Source organism: Pleurodeles waltl, chromosome 6 (genome assembly GCF_031143425.1).
Source record: "Pleurodeles waltl isolate 20211129_DDA chromosome 6, aPleWal1.hap1.20221129, whole genome shotgun sequence".
In the NCBI taxonomy this organism is placed as follows: Eukaryota; Metazoa; Chordata; class Amphibia; order Caudata; family Salamandridae; genus Pleurodeles; species Pleurodeles waltl.
The window spans coordinates 486,188,026-486,206,182 of record NC_090445.1 but is presented as its reverse complement, the minus strand read 5'-3'; the positions used below and the strand labels follow the sequence as shown (position 1 = coordinate 486,206,182).

Here is an 18,157-nt window from a genome sequence, read left to right as displayed (position 1 = left end):
CAAACAGGCACAGTCACAGAATGATTAAAGCAAGAAAATGCCCACTTTCTAAAAGTTGTATTTTCAAACTAACAATCTAAAAAACAATTTTACTAAAATATGTATTTTTAAATTGTGAGTTCAGAGACACCACACTCCATATTTCCATCTGATCCCAAAGTGAATCTGCACTTTAATGTTATTTAAAGGCAGCCCCCATGTTAACCTGAGAGAGAAATAGGCCTTGCAACAGTAAAAAACAAATTCATCAGTATTTCATTGATAGTATCTGTAAAACACATCAGTACGTTTCCCACCTTTAACATACACTGCACCCTGCCCATGGGGCTACCTATGGCCTACCTTAGGGGTGCCTTGCATGTATAAAAAGAGAAGGTATGGGCCTGGCAAGTGGGTACACTTGCCAGGTCTAATTGACAGTGCAAGCCTGCACACACAGACATTGCAGTGGCAGGTCTGAGCCGTGTTCACAGGGCTACTCATGTGGGTGGCAAAATTGGTGATGCAGGCCCACTAGTAGCATTTGATTTGCAGGCCATGGGCACCTCTAGTGTTCTTTACTAGGGACTCACTAGTAAACCAAATATACTAATCAGGGTTAGCCAATCACCTATACAATTTACAAAGAGAGTATACACACTTTAGCACTGGTTAGCAATGGTAAAGTGCCCAGAGCCCTAAAGCCAACAAAAACTAGTCAGAAAAAGTAGGAGGAAGGAGGCAAAAAGATTGTGGATGACCCTGCAAAAAGGGCCATGTCCCACACTTTTGCACAACACAAACACATGACACACTATCTTCATCACAAAGGAAACACAACACCAAGTTATATAAAAATAAACTGTATTGCACACATTATTAGACCAAACACACTATGCCAGTAATACCCTTCTACCCAAGCAGTTGTCAGAACATTACACAGTAATATTACTCTGTGAAAGCCAGCAGTAGTCACATACAACACACATGTTACTGGTTATTCTGCAACATAAGCAGTAGTCAGGTAAATATTACTCGAAAAATGCACATCATAATATACATCTCATCATAAATGCCCATGAAAGGAACATCAGTGAACACATGTCAAATCATGAAAACATATCCCCATAAAGGTACATATCCTAAATAACCATAGGTCACCTACCAGGTCACACAGCATCAGGAATGTATGCCAGCAACTTCATATGGCGCAGAAAATAACAATAGAGCTGCACATGCCAGGGAAACATTTGTTTACAAAATGTAGAAACAGTATCACAAGATGCAGTCTACCCTGTCTCCCAGGGAGCTCTGACGTTCCTCTCAGGGGTAAAACAGGGGGTGGGGATGGGTGACCCCACTCCACACTCGGGGGCCACCTCGTCTCATTGGCTCACAGCCAGGTGGCGGCTCCCCTGGCTGCTGGTGTGGGCATGAGTGCTCCAATCGTCACTCTGTACTTTTGATAATATAGATGGGGCTCACTGGAGCGGGGGCCTCCGATTAGGCTTCCAGCCTGCCTGCGAATCTCACAATCTAGATGGGGGCCCGGTGGAAAGGGGGACCTCTGATAAGGCTTCCACCCCACCCGCGACTCTCACAATCTAGATAGGGAAGCTGGTGGAGCTGGGGGCCTCAGATGAGGCTTTCACCCTACCTGCAATGAGTCCGCATCTGACACGGTGTGCAAGCCTCCTTGTCAGACCCTCCCGGGCTGCAGAAGTGAAGACAAGATGAGGGACCCACTCGTGCCTCGGGGGTGCTCTCCCCTTAAAACCTAACCCTGGGGGCACCACCAGAAGCACACTGACTCTGGATTTCACTCTTCTCGAGCCCTGGGGCTACCTTACTGAGCACGTTTTGGACACACTCCGACATCTCAGGCTCCCCAGGTCATGGCGGTGATTTCTCCATTGGGGAGACACGAAAAAGCGATCTTGAAGCGTAGAGCCCTACTGTAGGAGGCTGGCCTGGCTTGTGGTGGATACCAAGGGGTACTTACACTCTGTACCAGGTCCAGTTATCCCTTATTAGAGTAGAAGAGGTGTTTCTAGCAGCTTAGGCTGATAGAAGGTAGCTATAGCAGAGCAGCTTAGGCTGAACTAGGAGACATGCAAAGCTCCTACTATACCACTGGTGTCATATGCACAATATCATAAGAAAACACAATACACAGATATACTAAAAATAAAGGTACTTTATTTTTATGACAATATGCCAAAAGTATCTCAGTGAGTACCCTCAGTATGAGGATGCCAAATATACACAAGATATATGTACACAATACCAAAAATATGCAGTAATAGCAAAAGGAAGTAATGCAAGCAATGTAAAGTTACAGTAGATTGCAATAGGAGCACATAGGTATAGGGGCAACACAAACCATATACTCCAAAAGTGGAATGCGAACCACGAATGGACCCCAAACCTATGTGAGCTTGTAGAGGGTCGCTGGGACTGTAAGAAAACAGTGAGGGTTAGAAAAGTAGCCCACCCCAAGACCCTGAAAAGTAGGTGTAAAGTGCACCTATAACCCCCAGAGAGCACAGAAGTTGTGATAGGGGGTTTCTGCAAGGAAGACCAACACCAGCAAAACAACATCAGTGGATTTCCGGACCTGAGTACCTGTAAGACAAGGGGACCAAGTCCAAGAGTCGCGACAATGTCGAGAGTGGGCAGATGCCCAGGAAATGCCAGCTGAGGGTGCAAAGAAACTGCCACAGGATGGAAGAAGCTTTGGTTTCTGCAAGAACCAAGAGGGCTAGAAACTTCCTCTTTGGAGGATGGATGTCCCACGTCATGAAGAAGCTTGCAGAGGTGTTCCCATACAGAAAGACCACAAACAAGCCTTGCTAGCTGCAAGGGTCGCAGTTAGGGTTTTTGGATGCTGCTGTGGCCCAGGAGGGACCAGGATGTCGCCACTTGGATGAGGCGACAGAGGGGGTGCCCAGCAAGTCAGGGAGCCCTCACAGAAGCAATCAGCACCCGCAGAAGTACCGGATCAGGCACTTAGAAGAGGAGTGAACTGGAGTCCACCCAAAGTCAGAAAAGGGAGTCCCACGACGCCGGAGGACAACTCAGAAGGTTGTGCACTGCAGGTTAGAGTGTCGGGGACCCAGGCTTGGCTGTGCACGAAGAAAATCCTGGAAGAGTGCACAGGAGCCGGAGCAGCTGCAAATCACGCGGTACCCACCAATGCAGTCTAGCGTGGGGAGGCAAGGACTTACCTCCACCAAACCTGGACTAAAGAGGCACTGGACTGTGGGAGTCACTTGGGCAGAGTTGCTGAGTTCCAGGGACCACGCTCGTCATGCTGAGAGGGGACCCAGAAGACTGGTGATGCAGTCTTTTGTTGCCTGCGGTTGCAGGGGGAAGATTCCGTCGACCCACGGGAGATTTCTTCAGAGCTCCTGGAGCAAGAAGGAGGCAGGCTACCCCCAGAGCATGCACCACCAGGAAATAGGCGTGAAAGCTGACAGGATGAAGCGATACAAGGTTGCAGTAGTCGTCTTTGCTACTTTGTTGCGGTTTTGCAGGCGTCCTGAGCAGTCAGCGGTCGATCCTTTGGCAGAAGGTGAAGAGGGAGATGCAGAGGAACTCTGATGAGCTCCTGCATTCGGTATCTGAAGAATTCCCCAAAGCAGAGACCCTAAATAGCCAGAAAAGGAGGTTTGGCTACGTAGGAAGGAGGATAGGCTAGTAACACAGGTAAGAGCCTATCAGAAGGAGTCTCTGACGTCGCCTGCTGGCCCTGGCCACTCAGAGCAGTCCAGTGTGCCAGCACACCTCTGAATCCAAGATGGCAGAGGTCTGGGGCACGCTGGAGGAGCTCTGGGCACCTCCCCTGGGAGGTGCAGGTCAGGGGAGTGGTCACTCCCCTTTCCTTTGTCCAGTTTTGCGCCAGAGCAGGGCTGGGGGATCCCTAAACTGGTGTAGACTGGCTTATGCAGAGATGGGCAGCATCTGTGCCCATCAAAGCATTTCCAGAGCCTGGGGGAGGCTACTCCTCCCCAGCCTTCACACCTATTTCCAAAGGGAGAGGGTGTCACACCCTCTCTCAGAGGAAATCCTTTGTTCTGCCTTCCTGGGCCACAGCTGCCTGGACCCCAGGGGGGCAGAAACCTGTCTGAGGGGTTGGCAGCAGCTGCAGTGCAAACCCTGAAAAGGCAGTTTGGCAGTACCCGGGTTCTGTGCTAGAGACCTGGGGGATTATGGAATTGTCCCCCCAATGCCAGAATGGCCCTGGGGTGAGAATTCCATGATCTTAGACATGTTACATGGCCATGTGCGGAGTTACCATTGTGACGCTATACATGGGTAGTGACCTATGTTTAGTGCACGCGTATAATGGTGTCCCCGCACTCTCAACGTCTGGGGAATTTGCCCTGAACGATGTGGGGGCACCTTGGCTAGTGCCAGGGTGCCCACACACTAATTAATTTTGCACCCAACCTTCACCAGGTGAAGGTTAGTCATATAGATGACTTATAAGTTACTTAAGTGCCGTGTAAAATGGATGTGAAATAATGTGGGCATTATTTCACTCAGGCTGCAGTGGCAGGCCTGTGTAAGAATTGTCAGAGCTCCCTATGGGTGGCAAAAGAAATGCTGCTGCCCATAGGGATCTCCTGGAACCCCAATACCCTGGGTACCTCAGTACCGTATACTAGGGAATTATAAGGGTGTTCCAGTATGCCAATGTGAATTGGTAAAATTGGTCACTAGCCTGTTAGTGACAATTTGTAAAGAAGAGAGAGCATAACCACTGAGGTTCTGGTTAGCAGAGCCTCAGTGAGACAGTTAGGCATCACACAGGGAACACATACATATAGGCCACAAACTTATGAGCACTGGGGTCCTGGCTAGCAGGGTCCCAGTGACACATAACAAACATACTGAAAACATAGGGTTTTCACTGTGAGCAGTGGACCCTGGCTAGCAGGACCCCAGTGAGACAGTGAAAACACCCTGACATATACTCACAAACAGACGAAAAGTGGGGGTAACAAGGCTAGAAAGAGGCTACTTTCTCACACCTACTCCATGCATTCCACCAACTAAAAGAAAGAGCTCCTCATGCACTTTGCTCCATTACAGGAGCCTTCACGAACAGCGCTGTCCTCACGCTGCAAAACAAGTATTTTTAGAGGGACAGGGGAGACAGCACCTAGTCCCTGGGGACACAAGTGGAACACAAGCCGGTAGGGCCCAAAAGCAGGCTAGCACAAGTAGGATGCAGTCAGACAATTCCTCCAAGTGACCCAGCAGGTCACAGGTCAGCACAGTAGCAGTCTAAGGCGGTTCCTGGGGGGTCCCTCTAGCAGCATTCTGTGTCCATTTCAGTTGTTCCAGAGTGTCTTTCAACATGAAGAAAATCCCCTGTACTCCGTTTTTTCACAACACTTTCAAAGAGGGTGAGAGGTGGTTCCATCCAGTTACAACTGGTTGTAGGAGTGTCTCCTCTCTCCTCCAGCACTGGCTCCAGACATCATTTGGGGGTAAATGAGCCCTTTGAATGAGGCCAGGGCCCAGCCTTTACAAATGCAGGTGTGCCCCGCCACTCCTTCTCTCAGCCCAGGGAGACCATTCAATATGCTGATGCACCTCTGTGACACCTCCATCCATTCCCTGTGTACAGGTTGTCTGAAACGTATGCACAAAGCCCAGCTGTCACTCTGCCCCAAACACAGACCGGAGTCAAGCTGCAAAACACCAGACTCATAAGCACAGAGAAATGCTCACATTCTAGAAGTGGCATTTCTATAATGGCAATAAAAAATCCACCTACACCAGTAAGCAGCATTTTCCACTTCCATTACAACCATACCAAACATGCCTACACTACCCTTCATAGATCAGACAACATCCCCTAGCTATAAGGCAGGGCATTTCCAATTCAATTCTATGAGCAAGGCAGCACTCACACAGTGAGAAACCACATAGGCTGTTTGTCACTACTAGTACAGCCACACAACCAGGCACATGTCCTGCCTCCTACATACATAGCACCATGCCCATAGGGTTAGCTAGGGCCTACATTAGGGGCGACTTATATGCAGTAAATCGTGAGTTCCAAGCCTGGCAATTAAATTTAGATGACAGGTCCCTGTGGCAGTGGACTGTGCATGCAGGCCCTGTACTAGCAGGCCTGAGACAGACAGGTTTGAAAGGCTACTTCTGTGGGTGATACCACAGTACAAGGGAAATAAATGTAAATCAAATGTGCCAATTATGTGTAAGTCAGTCATACCAACTTTAAAAGAGAGACCACCTGCACTTTAGCACTGATCAGCAGTGATAAAATGCTCAGAGTCCTATAGTCAACAGCAGGAGGTCAGAAAAATAGGATAAAGGATGCAAGAAGTTTGGGGATGACCCTGCAAAAGGGCCAGGTCCAACACAATGTGATACCATCCCTTCAACTACAGTCGTGTCATAGGTCCACTCTAGCCAGTGTTGAGCTCCTCTCCTTCAAAAGACTTTAAAATTGCTTACAGACTATTAGGATAGCATTTGATATCAGCCCTGCCCAATTTCTTAAGAAGGGGGCTGGTATCTAGGCAGAAGCTTTGACTGATATGTTGGCAGGCCCTCTAGAAATATGTATTATCTCAGTGGAATGGAAAGCAACACCAGTTAGTCCGTTCCTTATGAAACTGTCTCTGTACCCTCATGATCTTAAAAACTTTCAGTTAATTTTCTCTGCATCATTATATAGTTATATTGCTTGAAAGATCAATAAAATTACAGACTTCATGAGGGCAGTCATCTAGGCTGCTTTCGATAGTGTGATTCCCTACTCTTCAGTAGAAAGCTGCATTTTTGTTTAGGGGTGATTTAATTGTCATACAAAAAATGGACATGATTTCCCAAATAAGGAGAGGGGTACGGGGGGACAGGAAGAGGGGTCTAGGGGGAACAAGAAGAAAGAGGGCTCTCGACGTTTGTGCTCTTCCTATCGATACTCCAAAAGCACCAAATGCAAAAGTGACTAGTCTCAAAGAGATTTAATAGAGTATTGCCCATCATCTGGGATCCACGTTATGTCTCGCGCAATGAATAGGACCAAAGAGATTCACAAAAAATTGGAAAGCCTGACTTCACCCCTATCCTCCCCTGCCTCCGCCAGGGTGTTATGCTTCGTCACTTGCTAGGCCTCATTCACCACAAACAATTCCAGTGGTGAACGGGCTCACCGTTATTATGTGAGTTCTTTGAAGGGTAGGTATTGGTGTAGGATTCAGAAAGTTCTTTTGATCCACGATTTCAGTCCCACCAATACTTACCCTTAAAGTACTGTCTGTCATGATCAGGAGCCCAGTCACCACTAGATCTTTCTTTGATGGCTGACACATGGACCAATCCATGCAATGTTTGGCCAAAGACCGTGCATTTGATCAGAAATAACTACACATTTTCTCTATTAAAAAAGAAAAGAAAAGAAAAGTTATTGTTAGTATTGTATAAAACCATAACATATGTTTAATACACATTTCAGAAACACACTGAATAAAGCACAGTTAAAGTGCAGTTACAGTTTCCAAGCAAAATGTTAGCACCACTGAAAATGACCAACGGGGGAAGGGTAATGCTAAAATTCTTATACTATGGCACATTATTATGAAACCATACCCCACTTGGCAGGCATGTTTAGCTTATTCTTTATATTTTGAGTTTCGTGGAAATCTAGCAAGGGAACATGGTTAAAAGGGGTAATTATAAGAGTTTTCATTTGATGAAAACTTTTTAATGACTCTGCATGAAGGTTTACAGGCTAGTTGCAAATTAAGCGCAGTGCGGGGACTACAGGTTTCAATCCGATTTAAGGGGAGGCATAGTTAAAAGGAGGGTCAAATAGTCTTTAATTCGCCCATAAGATTGGTGCCATTCCATAGACCTGCACAAAATTAGACACACACTTGCCACGTTTCACTTATTTACATATTTTATTGAATGCAGACCTTTCAAACAGGTCATATATAAATGGCGGTGTAAAAAATTGTTTGTTTGCTATTAACTTTGCTACCAGTTAACGCATCTAGGAAAATTGCAGTCTGTATCTTATTTGTTTTCTGGTCGTATGTGACTTTGAGCTCAGTGACAAGATCACCGTACTCATGCCGATATAAAATGAGAGGTGAAGTTAAAGGATGATCTATAAGCTTTGAGTTGCTAATAACTGTTGCATCATTTGCTGGATTTGCATGAAAGTTGCAATACCAGAATTGGTTTTAACTTGCAAGCTGAATGGGCATCTGGCGGTTGGATAAACGAGAGGTTGGTTGCCTACGGCAAAACCACAGTTGTACAAGATTGAAGCAAATGGGTCTGGTGGTTAGAACAAGTAGGGTTTGCGTAGGGCCTGTTCTGTGGTCAGGACCTGCAGTAACCCCTCGCTGCACAAGAGCTGTGTCAATTGCCAGCTCTCTTGTTACATTGTAGAAAATATTTTACTCAATACTTACCAATCAGTTTTGCACCCTACCTTACGCGCTAGAACCAAGGTAAGGCCACCTGCATTCACATTCGCATAATCTTAGATTCTGGTGGTTCTGTTGCCCTCATTCTCTTGATCTGAAAGTAGTATTTGGCAGTATTTCCTTCAAAATGCACCTGAATAGTCTCACTATGAGGGACCTTCAAGGTAATATTGTAGTTTGGTTTAAATCTTTCCCCAGCTCATGCATTCAGGCCATTTATCTGCCACCGTACCTTACCACTTTGAAAAAGATTAGCTGCTGGGACCAATAGGACTCTGTCCTGAGCCCCACGCTTTTCAATCTGTATGTGTCACCTCTGACTGATTTAATAACCTTTTATGACTTTCAATTTTACTCCTGTAAAGATTACACCAAAAGCATTGTATTCCCGGAAGGTGGGCAGAATTCAGTCCAGGACAATTGTAAATGCTTCCCCGAGTTAGTTGGATAATTGCCAATTCTTTGAGGCTTAATACTGATAGGACTGTGGTTCTTACTAGTGGAGTCAGTCTCCGAGCATTTGTCCATCTCACAACCTCAGTTTCTGCAATTTAGGAGTATTTTTTGATTCCAAACTTTTCTTTGAAGTAGTTAACAAACTTATAGCCACTTCCTTCTTCACCATGGAGGCTCTGAGGAAACTCTTGCATCTTATTTCTAGTCTGTCTAAGAAAACTCTTGTCTAGTCCCTCGTAATGGGCAAACTATATTACTGCAATGTGTTATTCAAAAGCCTCTCCACCCACCTTTGGGTGCCCATTTAGCACCTTCCTAAATCTGCCAGGATTTCTTCTCATTTAACCAACCTTCACTAGCTTCCTCTTTGCTAAAGATGTGTATTCAAGGCACTCTGTTTTTGCACAAGATCCTTCATGGTGTCCCATCCAATAGTTCGATGTCCCAGTTGCTCTGTAGACATTCCTGACCATACCACTGCATTTCTCCTTTTCTCCTTTTCTCATCTCGTAGTCTTACCTAAGTGTCATAAAATAAAAATTGGGGATCGCTCCTTCACTAATAGAACAGCACAGGCCTTGAATGGTTTCCCTCTGACTATCCGATCTGAATCTAATTTTATGAAATTTCACATACTTAAAAAAAAATCACGTATTCCAGCAATATGTTCCTCCCCGTCTTCCTTTACAGCTTAGTGCCAAGACACGTTTACATGTTTAGGCACTTTATAATATCAAGTGAAATCAAATCCAGGCTGAACTCGATGTTAAACAATGGGTAGGCTTCAACATAATATAGAGGAATTATCATTAAACACCACACCTATCACCCACCCACCACATGTATCTAAATAGCCATTGTATCATCTAAAACCACAGTAAATATGAAGTTATGGTTCAATTTGTTCATAACACCTTATTGTATGTTAAAAAACCTGAATTTCACTTATAAAACCCAACTTAAAATACAATATGAAATATAGCTGAAACCTCATGAAAACACTCAGGTGTGGTTAGCTGGCATGCCAGGTTAGCAGGTAACGTTGGCATGCTCATCTGCCTTGCTGTTTTGCATCTTCTGTATTCCCTAGTAGCCAGTTTGTATTAGAGTGTCCTCAGCCATGTTTACTGGTGGTATCGTGGTTGGCAGTTAGAGTTGTGAGTGATTGAAATATTGTGCACAAGAATAATATGCCCGTTTGTGGTCTGTTCTAGCAAGTGGATACCCCATACGTATGTCTGATCATTCCTGAGAATACATGCTGAAGCATCGATGGTGTCATATACTGAATTAATGTTAAGGTTTGTACATCCATTGTGGTTAAGTACATGAAGGAGTGCATGTGGGTTTCTTGATTGCTGTCGCTGTCATCTTTGTTCCCTACATTGTTACAGCGAGAACCTGGCCACTGATGTTGTATGCATAACTCTTTGGTTGTTGTAATTTCTGTGGGGTATAAGAGTCAGGTGTAAAGTGTGTTCTATTGGTGAATAGGAAGTGGCTATTTAGGGCATTAGATTTACACCTTTGACAATACAACCTTGCAGAAGGGTGGTCGTTTGATGTCAATTGCGTTTAAGATAAATCTGTGTAAAGCCTAGTAGAACAGTATGGCTTGGCTACCACGTGACAATTTTCTTTTGGGTGTGATGTGACCTTCAATGAGTTGCAGGATGTCAATGATGGTGTTCTTGATGAGTTGGACTCTGAATGCATTTCTCATCCGTGTAGGTGTGAATTGTCTTTAGCTTGAACATCCCTTTTGCACTCACCTTCTCCTTCAGTGATCCTGTGTGCGCCAATAAGAACTGCAATTCTATAAGGGTAACGTCTTCTTGCAGACTCTCTGCTTCGTCAAGGTCCATTGTGTGCAGCTTCATTGATGGGTTGTGGGGACTGTGGTTTGATGGTATCGGGTGTACAATTCTAGTTGTCCCAGGTGAGTGTCCCCGGTTGCGTGTTTTATTTTTGTATCCATAGTGATGTGCAGCTTGTCTAAAGTTGAAGGTCTTTCCTACCTTTAATGTGTCATCTGTCACGTTTACTCTGCTTTATTTAATACTGTCCTACAGCAGCTAAGCCACTGGAGGCTATATTTCCACTACCACACCCCCAAAATGGTATCTTAGACGTTTGCCTTGTGTTTGTCTTGTTGATGGAGCAATAATCAATAGTTGGTAGGCTAGGTGCTTGATGTTTACTTTATTTTCCATTATTAATCTTTTGTAATGTTTAACATGCCAGGATCTTTTTTGCTTTTCTTTGTGATTTAGCCACTGCTTAATAAGCATAATGGTTTGCCTAGGAACAAAACAAGCCAAGCAAGAAGAAACAGCTAATACATTTTAAAATCTCTGTCACTGACATACACTTGATAAACTTTAAGTGGGTAGTCCAACATTTTAATTGAAGCAACAGTTCACATTTTCACCTACTTTAAACATTACCATCAGTTACGATTAGCAAAAGCATTTGTGCACTGGGAAAGAGAAAAATACCAATGTTTATCTATTTAAGATTATAAATAAAACTGCTGTATCTTACCTTGTGGGGATTTTTATTCTCAGATACCTGTCAATTGCAATAGCCAGCAGAGAGAGAATTGATACGTGTGTGAATATGATCAGAAGGCAGCACATAAAAAGACAGCCGTAGAAATGAATCCGGACTTGAAGGTTAACAACGATGGCCAGAGGAGTAACTAGGAAACCCACTGCCACGTCGGCTATGGACAGGGACACAATGAAGTAAAATGTTGTATTCTGAAAGCCGGGAGTCAGCATTACTGCCCAGATCACCAGTATATTTCCGATAACAGCAAATACTGCAATAAGCGATTCAATCATGATGTAAACTGCTTGCAAATTGGTCAAAGAAATTGTGTCATTGACCATTCTTGAAAGAACTCCAATACTCTATGAAGTCTTAAGAAATAAAATAATGGCTTGAATGAGACAACAAAACCATGAATAAGAGCTACGAAGTTATATAAATACATATGGAATCCAAAGAATGCATATTCAGATGGTGTATACTGTAAAGGCAAAATAAACACATGGTTAATTTAAAACAATATTGATAGATGATATGCGATAAATATAATATTATGAAATGCACAGTTAAAAATTATAGAGATTAATTAACAAATAGCTGTACAAATATTGAAATATTTGTTACATTTAATTTTACTATGAACTTTGGCCCATATTTATGGGAAAATGACGGAGTGTGATACTGCACCCCCAAAAAAAATTGGCAGAGCCGCGCTACGTCATTTTCACCACGCAGGGATGCGCCATATTTAAGTGAACATGGCTTACCCCTGTGTTGTCCCCCGCAATGGTGCTAAATTTAGCTGCCTGTGCCAACGCAGGCATCCTTGCACCATCGTGCAAGAATGTCTGTGTTGAGGGGTGTGATTGTTTACATGCGGGAAGGGACACCTTCCCTCACATAAACAATCATTTCTGGCATTTTGCTCTTTCTATGTGTGCTACATTATGCAGCATGCATAGAAAAAGCAAAAAAACAGTATTCCTCCTCATTGTGCCTTGCTAATTTCACCCCTGGGGGTGGCGTTAGATTTTGGTGCTGCCCCAGGTTTACGAAATCTCGTAAATCTGAGACAGCATCAAAATGCAATGGGTTTTGCTGTGGCACGCCCACAGCAACACCCATTGAATGCCCCTCTGACGCAGATAACTGCATTGAGGGCCCTATATTTACAAGGAGGTGCAACACTACAAAAAGTGCCAGTACACCTCCTTGTAAATATGGAGCAGAGGTTAGCGCCACTGGAGCGTCATGTAAAGTGACACTACAGTGGTGCTAGGGGCTCATAACTATGCCCCTTTGTATCTTCTCACTGCGCCTTTTTTTTTTTATAAGGAAAGAAAGAATTTCTATTTTACTTATTTGCATTTGACCCCGCCCGCCCCCAGTGCCACATCTCCTTTTCTGTCTTCCAACCCTCACACTTTTGCAATAGTCCCTTCAGAATATCACGATTTTGTAAATACAACATTGAAAAACATTACAAACACTTTTCATTGTTTCATGTTTCTTATTTTAATTTTATCTATGTTCAAATCAGCTAGTACAAGGGGCATGTATCCTTTCATTTAAATCATGAAGAATGCATACGGAACAAAGGGGCCGATTTCTATATGACGGCCTTTTTCTCCGACATGGTGATGGAGTAAATTATTCCATCACTCTAGTAGAGATGCTGTCCACCAAAATTAGAAAATACTTCCAAGCTGGTGGTCATTTTTAAAGCATTAGCAGGAACTGCTATCAAGATGGTTCCTGTGTGTGCTTTTCGCAATTTGGTGCAGGGCTCTGTCAACAAGAGACATGAGAGAAAAAACAAGAATGAGCAGTCTGACCAGATCTTTGGTTCGACATACAAGTTGTAGGCATCACTGTTTTAGTAAATGTTAGCCCCAAAGCTATGTGTCTTGAGCTGCTCACTACCTGATGGCAAAGGCAACATGGTCTCGTGAGTCTAGTGGTTAATGTCTTCCACAATCACAATTGTGTTGGGTGGAATTTGCCAATGAGTGATCTAATATATGGTATAATTGGATGTAAATGGCTAATACTACTGTTAATGAAATGTTAGGGTTGATTACTCATAGGATGACAACATATTTACATTTACAGTATGCTATCTTAGGTAGCTCTGTGAAGTTAGGTTCAACTCGTAGAATACATCAACCCCTACCACTCTGTTAGCCAGTCTTATTTTGAAAATAGTTTTGTAACTTAGAGGGAGAAAATAATTGAGGATGAAGTTTATTGCAGATCATTGTCCTGGTGGGACAGACTACATTGCAGCTAGTCCGGAGAGGAGTTTGGGGGTGTTTCGCTTTTGAGTTCACCATATATAGCACAGCCTGGCTAAATGCAAGGGATACCATCTGTTCAGGGATGAGCTTTATGAGAAAACTGTAATAGGACAGAGGGCAGTTATATGGTTCATATGCTAAGAAACAATATTATTGGTGATGAAAGGTGGAGAGATTGTGTATGTAAAGATTGCTGGAGTAAGGTTTGACATTTGTGTTAAATGTGGAAAATTGGTGATCTGCTGACATTTTTTTTAGTGGATAGGTGACAGAACCATAATGTCAAGGAGTTAATTGGCCCAGAGCATTGAGGTAAAAGCTGTGGAGAAAGACACTCTGTCACAAATTCTTTGGTAATAAGCAGATCAGATCAAGCAGAGCTCAGACTGGATTCAGAAGGGAGGCAATGCGTTTTAAGTCTTTATAGGTTTCCGGAAAATCTTTTCAAAGGAAGCCAGGTTTCTGTCATTCGCATGAATCATAATAGTTCATTTCAAACGCATGCACGTGTTGATGGTAGCATTAAAGAGGGTGCAGTGGTGGGGAAAGCTGTCAGTTCTGAGACCTCCTTGGATTACTAACCTACTGCCGCTGAAAGTGTTTTCTGCATTCTTTCCGGCCACATTTTCTGGTGAGTTATATGAGGTCAGCCCTTTCACTCCTGATCATCCTGACACCTGAAGAGGGCCTATGGGAAATGATTCATATACAATGCAACCTGTGGTTAGCATTGAAGAACAAAGTTCTCATGCGGTCAAAACTGACACACCAAATCTGACAAACTCTGTACTTGTTGCTGGATTTCTCCTGTTTTAATTTTGCCTCATTTTACTAACATTGGTCTGTTATCAACTACTGTATTTATGTTTTATATATTTAATGTTGTTTTGTAGAAACATTTATATTTCAAGATGGGTTTTGTAAGAAGGTGGATTATTTTTTGAGGTGGCAACTCTTCTTGTCAGGGTGAAGGATCAGTCACTATATTAACATGAAATCACCCACCTGGTAACTATGAAAAATGCCGACAGGCTTAAGTAGGGCAATTCTTAAGTAGGGCAATGTTTGACATATTCATGCAATAAAGTCAAAACACCAAGCAATGAAAATCCCAATATGAATTAGGAAAATATTGAAAAATGTAATAAACAAAATGACAAACAATCCAATAGGAAAAACTGGAGATGTGAATTCTTTTTTAAATCGAAATATCACCAAAAATCCCAAACCACCAATAATAATTTATGGTTGCAGTAGGCTGGCACCTAGGTTCAATTTTGAGGCCGGCCCGTGACAGAACTCTTGTCATATAAACCAGTGGATTGGATCTAGAGAAAATAATTGAAGTCCAAAAGTTTGAAAAAGTTGCTACGCCCACTTCAGAAAGAAAGGCTTTAACATTTCTTCTAATTCCCAGTGCAGAAAGGGCATTTAGTGGGCTGCTGCTAACATTTCAGAGAGTAGGATACTTGAACTAAGTTGGTACCTGTGGGGCCCTGGAGCTTTGCTGATTTCTTGCGAACAATGTTTGAAGGGTCTGATGTAAGAAAGGGTTTTCCCCAAGCTGTTTGTGTCAATATGTATTGATGCATGTGGGGCTTAGTTGTTTTTTGGAACCGCTCAGAGATTTGACTGGGCTGAAGCTAAAATTCATTTCGATGTTGTGGAACTGTTGGCTTGGGTACTTTTTCCAGGGGGTCCCCCTGAACCTCTGGAGTGAATGTTTTTAAATGTTTTCAAGCGTTCTTCAGCTGCTCAGAAAACTAGAGTCGTATAGTTCAAAGGCTTCTCAAACCTTGAGGGTGGGGAGGAACTTAGACATTCTCAGAGGGCCAGACAGAGGACATCAACAAAGTCTAGTTCAGGTCCAGTTGCCAGTGGTCAACTGGATACTTCACAGAAAAGGTCTCTTGCAGCTTATTGTATTCCTGTAAACACACACAAGGTCAGATGAATGACCCTCAGAGTCTACTTCTTCACCTAGGTAAAAAGGGAGCAGGTCCAGTCCTTCAAGACTCCTTTTGGGTCACAAATATCAGGTCTAGTCATCTTCTGCAGCTTTAGTAATTGTTTTAAGGATAGTGCCTGGAAATGCTACATTTATGCCTGTCACCAGCAGGTGAGTGAGGTTGACTCATGGGCACTCACTATCCAATAAGTTAGAGGTTCCTGGGGGCAACCCTACCCACTTCTCCAGCAGTTCCTCTTTTCCTTCTGTAAACAGTTCCACTAACTTTCAAAATGCAAGCAGGCGAAACCCTTCTTCTATTGTGTAGAGCCTGTGCACCCAGCCAGAGGTGTGGCCAGGGAAATGAGCATCCCACTCCTCTGTGGTCATCCAAGCCAGTTCTGGGGTAGTATACCTCTCACTGGATTTGATGCCAGCCTGTCTATGTTGACAAGGATGGGCCTTTCCAAATGTCACCAAGCATTTGCTTGTGACAGCTGAGGTGCTTTGGAAGTTATTTAACTTCATGGGACCTCCCTAACTGATCTTCCTGCAAGGGGAATGAAGATGAGTTGATGAACACTTACTTCAAGTCATAATCACAACACTTTTCAGGGTGAATGTTGGACTTTTGCTTATGCAGGGTCATCCCCAGACTTTTTTGCCTCCTGCCTCCTATATTTTTCTCCTCTGTTGCTGTTGGCTTTTCAACTCTGAGCACTTTACCACTGCTAACCAGTGCTAAAGTGCATATGCTCTCCTGTTTAAATTGTATGTAAGTGGTTCATCCATGATTGGCATATTTGAATTACTAGTAAGTCCCTAGTAATGTGCACTAGAGGTGCCAGGGCCTGTAAATCAAATGCTACTAGTGGGCCTGCAGCACTGGTTGTGCCACCCACATAAGTAGCTCTGTAATCATGTCTCAGACCTGCCCCTGCAGTGTCTGTATGTGTATTTTTACACTGTAAATTCGACTTGGCAAGTGTACCCACTTGCCAGGCCTAAACCTTCCCTTTCCTTACATATAAGGCACCCCTAAGGTAGGCCCTAGGTAGCCCCAAGGGCAGGGTGCAGTGTATGGATAAGGTAGGACATATGGTAATGTGGTTTATATGTCCTGACAGTGAAATACTGCCAATTTCGTTTTCACTGTTGCAAGGTCTGTCTCTCTCTCATAGGATAATATGGGGGCTACCTTTAAATATGATTAAAGTGTAGATTCCCCTAGAGAGTAGATGGACATGTGGAGTTTGGGATCCCTGAACTCACAATTTAAAAATACATCTTTTAGTAAAGTTGATTTTGAGATTGTGAGTTTGGAAATGCCACTTTTAGAAAGTGAGCATTTTCTTGCTTAAACCATTCTGTGACTCTGCCTTGTTTGTGGATTCCCTGTCTGGGTCAGTTTGACAGTTGGGTTGTTTTTCACCTCACACCAGACAGTGACACAAAGGGAGCTGGGGTGGGATCTGCATTCCTGATTAGCCATCTCTGCTAGGAGGGAGGGGTGGAGTGGTCACTCTCATCTGAAAGGACTGTGCCTGCCTCTGACAATGCTGTCTCCAACCCCCTGGTGTGTGTCTGAGGCCTTGCCTGGGCAAGGCCGGATTTCACAAGAAGGTGTGAGTCCCCTTTGAAGGAAGGTGACTTCAAAGACTAAAATGGGTATAAGAAGGGCACCCAAACTTACAAACTTTAGAAACACTTCTGGAATCAAGGGGAACCTCTGCCTGGAGAAGAGCTGATCGCTGAGGAACAAGTGCTGCCCTGCCTGTGACTGTGCTTTGTGGAGCTTTCCTGCAGTGCTGCTTCTGCCTGAGTAAGAGGGCAAAGACTGGACTTTGTGTGCCTTCCATCTTGAAGAAGAAATCTCCAAGGGCTTGATGTAGAGCTTGCCTCCTGTTGTTGAAGTCTCAGGGATAGCAAAGACTTCTTCCTGCCAGCACCTGGAGTCTCTGGAGAGACCCCTACTCTGCTCTGTGGTGCCCTTCCAGTTCCTGGGACCCTGAAAGGAGAGGCTGGCAGCCTAAGGACAAAAATACACGCACCGAGCGCCGTGCGGAGAAAAGATCGACGCAAATCCGATCGCGGCTGAGAAAACGACGCGACGCCGGCTCCGCAGCTGAGAAACGACGCCGCAGGAAACGCGACCGAAGAAGCGACGCCCGGAGCAGGAGAAACGACGCGCAGCATCGCTGACGAAGGCTGAGAGATCGCAACCTGCGCCGCGGGACTTTCGGACCGTCGCGGGGCTGGCTTTTTCGACGCGCATCGCCGTGCCGAGCTGTTTTCGACGCATATAACCGTGCAGGGTTATTTTCGACGCACACCGTCCGTGCGGGGTTATTTTTGACGCAAACCAGGTACATTTACACTCTAGCAGCGCTAGTGTGTTGTTACAACTACCTAAAGACTCTTTTTATTTTAAACCTTTTAAAAAT

General features: G+C 44.2%; 1 protein-coding gene across 1 annotated transcript in view; it reads right to left on the bottom strand.

Moving 5' to 3' along the window:
- LOC138301630 (adenosine receptor A3-like) overlaps window positions 1-14,375 on the bottom strand; it is a 43,456-nt gene extending 29,081 nt beyond the window's left edge. Inside the window, exons 1-2 of the mRNA XM_069242144.1 lie at window positions 14,348-14,375; window positions 11,460-11,772 (exon numbers count right to left, since the gene is read on the bottom strand). Of these exons, the coding sequence (XP_069098245.1) occupies window positions 11,460-11,772; window positions 14,348-14,375 (341 nt within the window). The remainder of the gene's footprint in view (window positions 1-11,459; window positions 11,773-14,347) is intronic.
- Window positions 14,376-18,157: the final 3,782 nt, after the last annotated feature.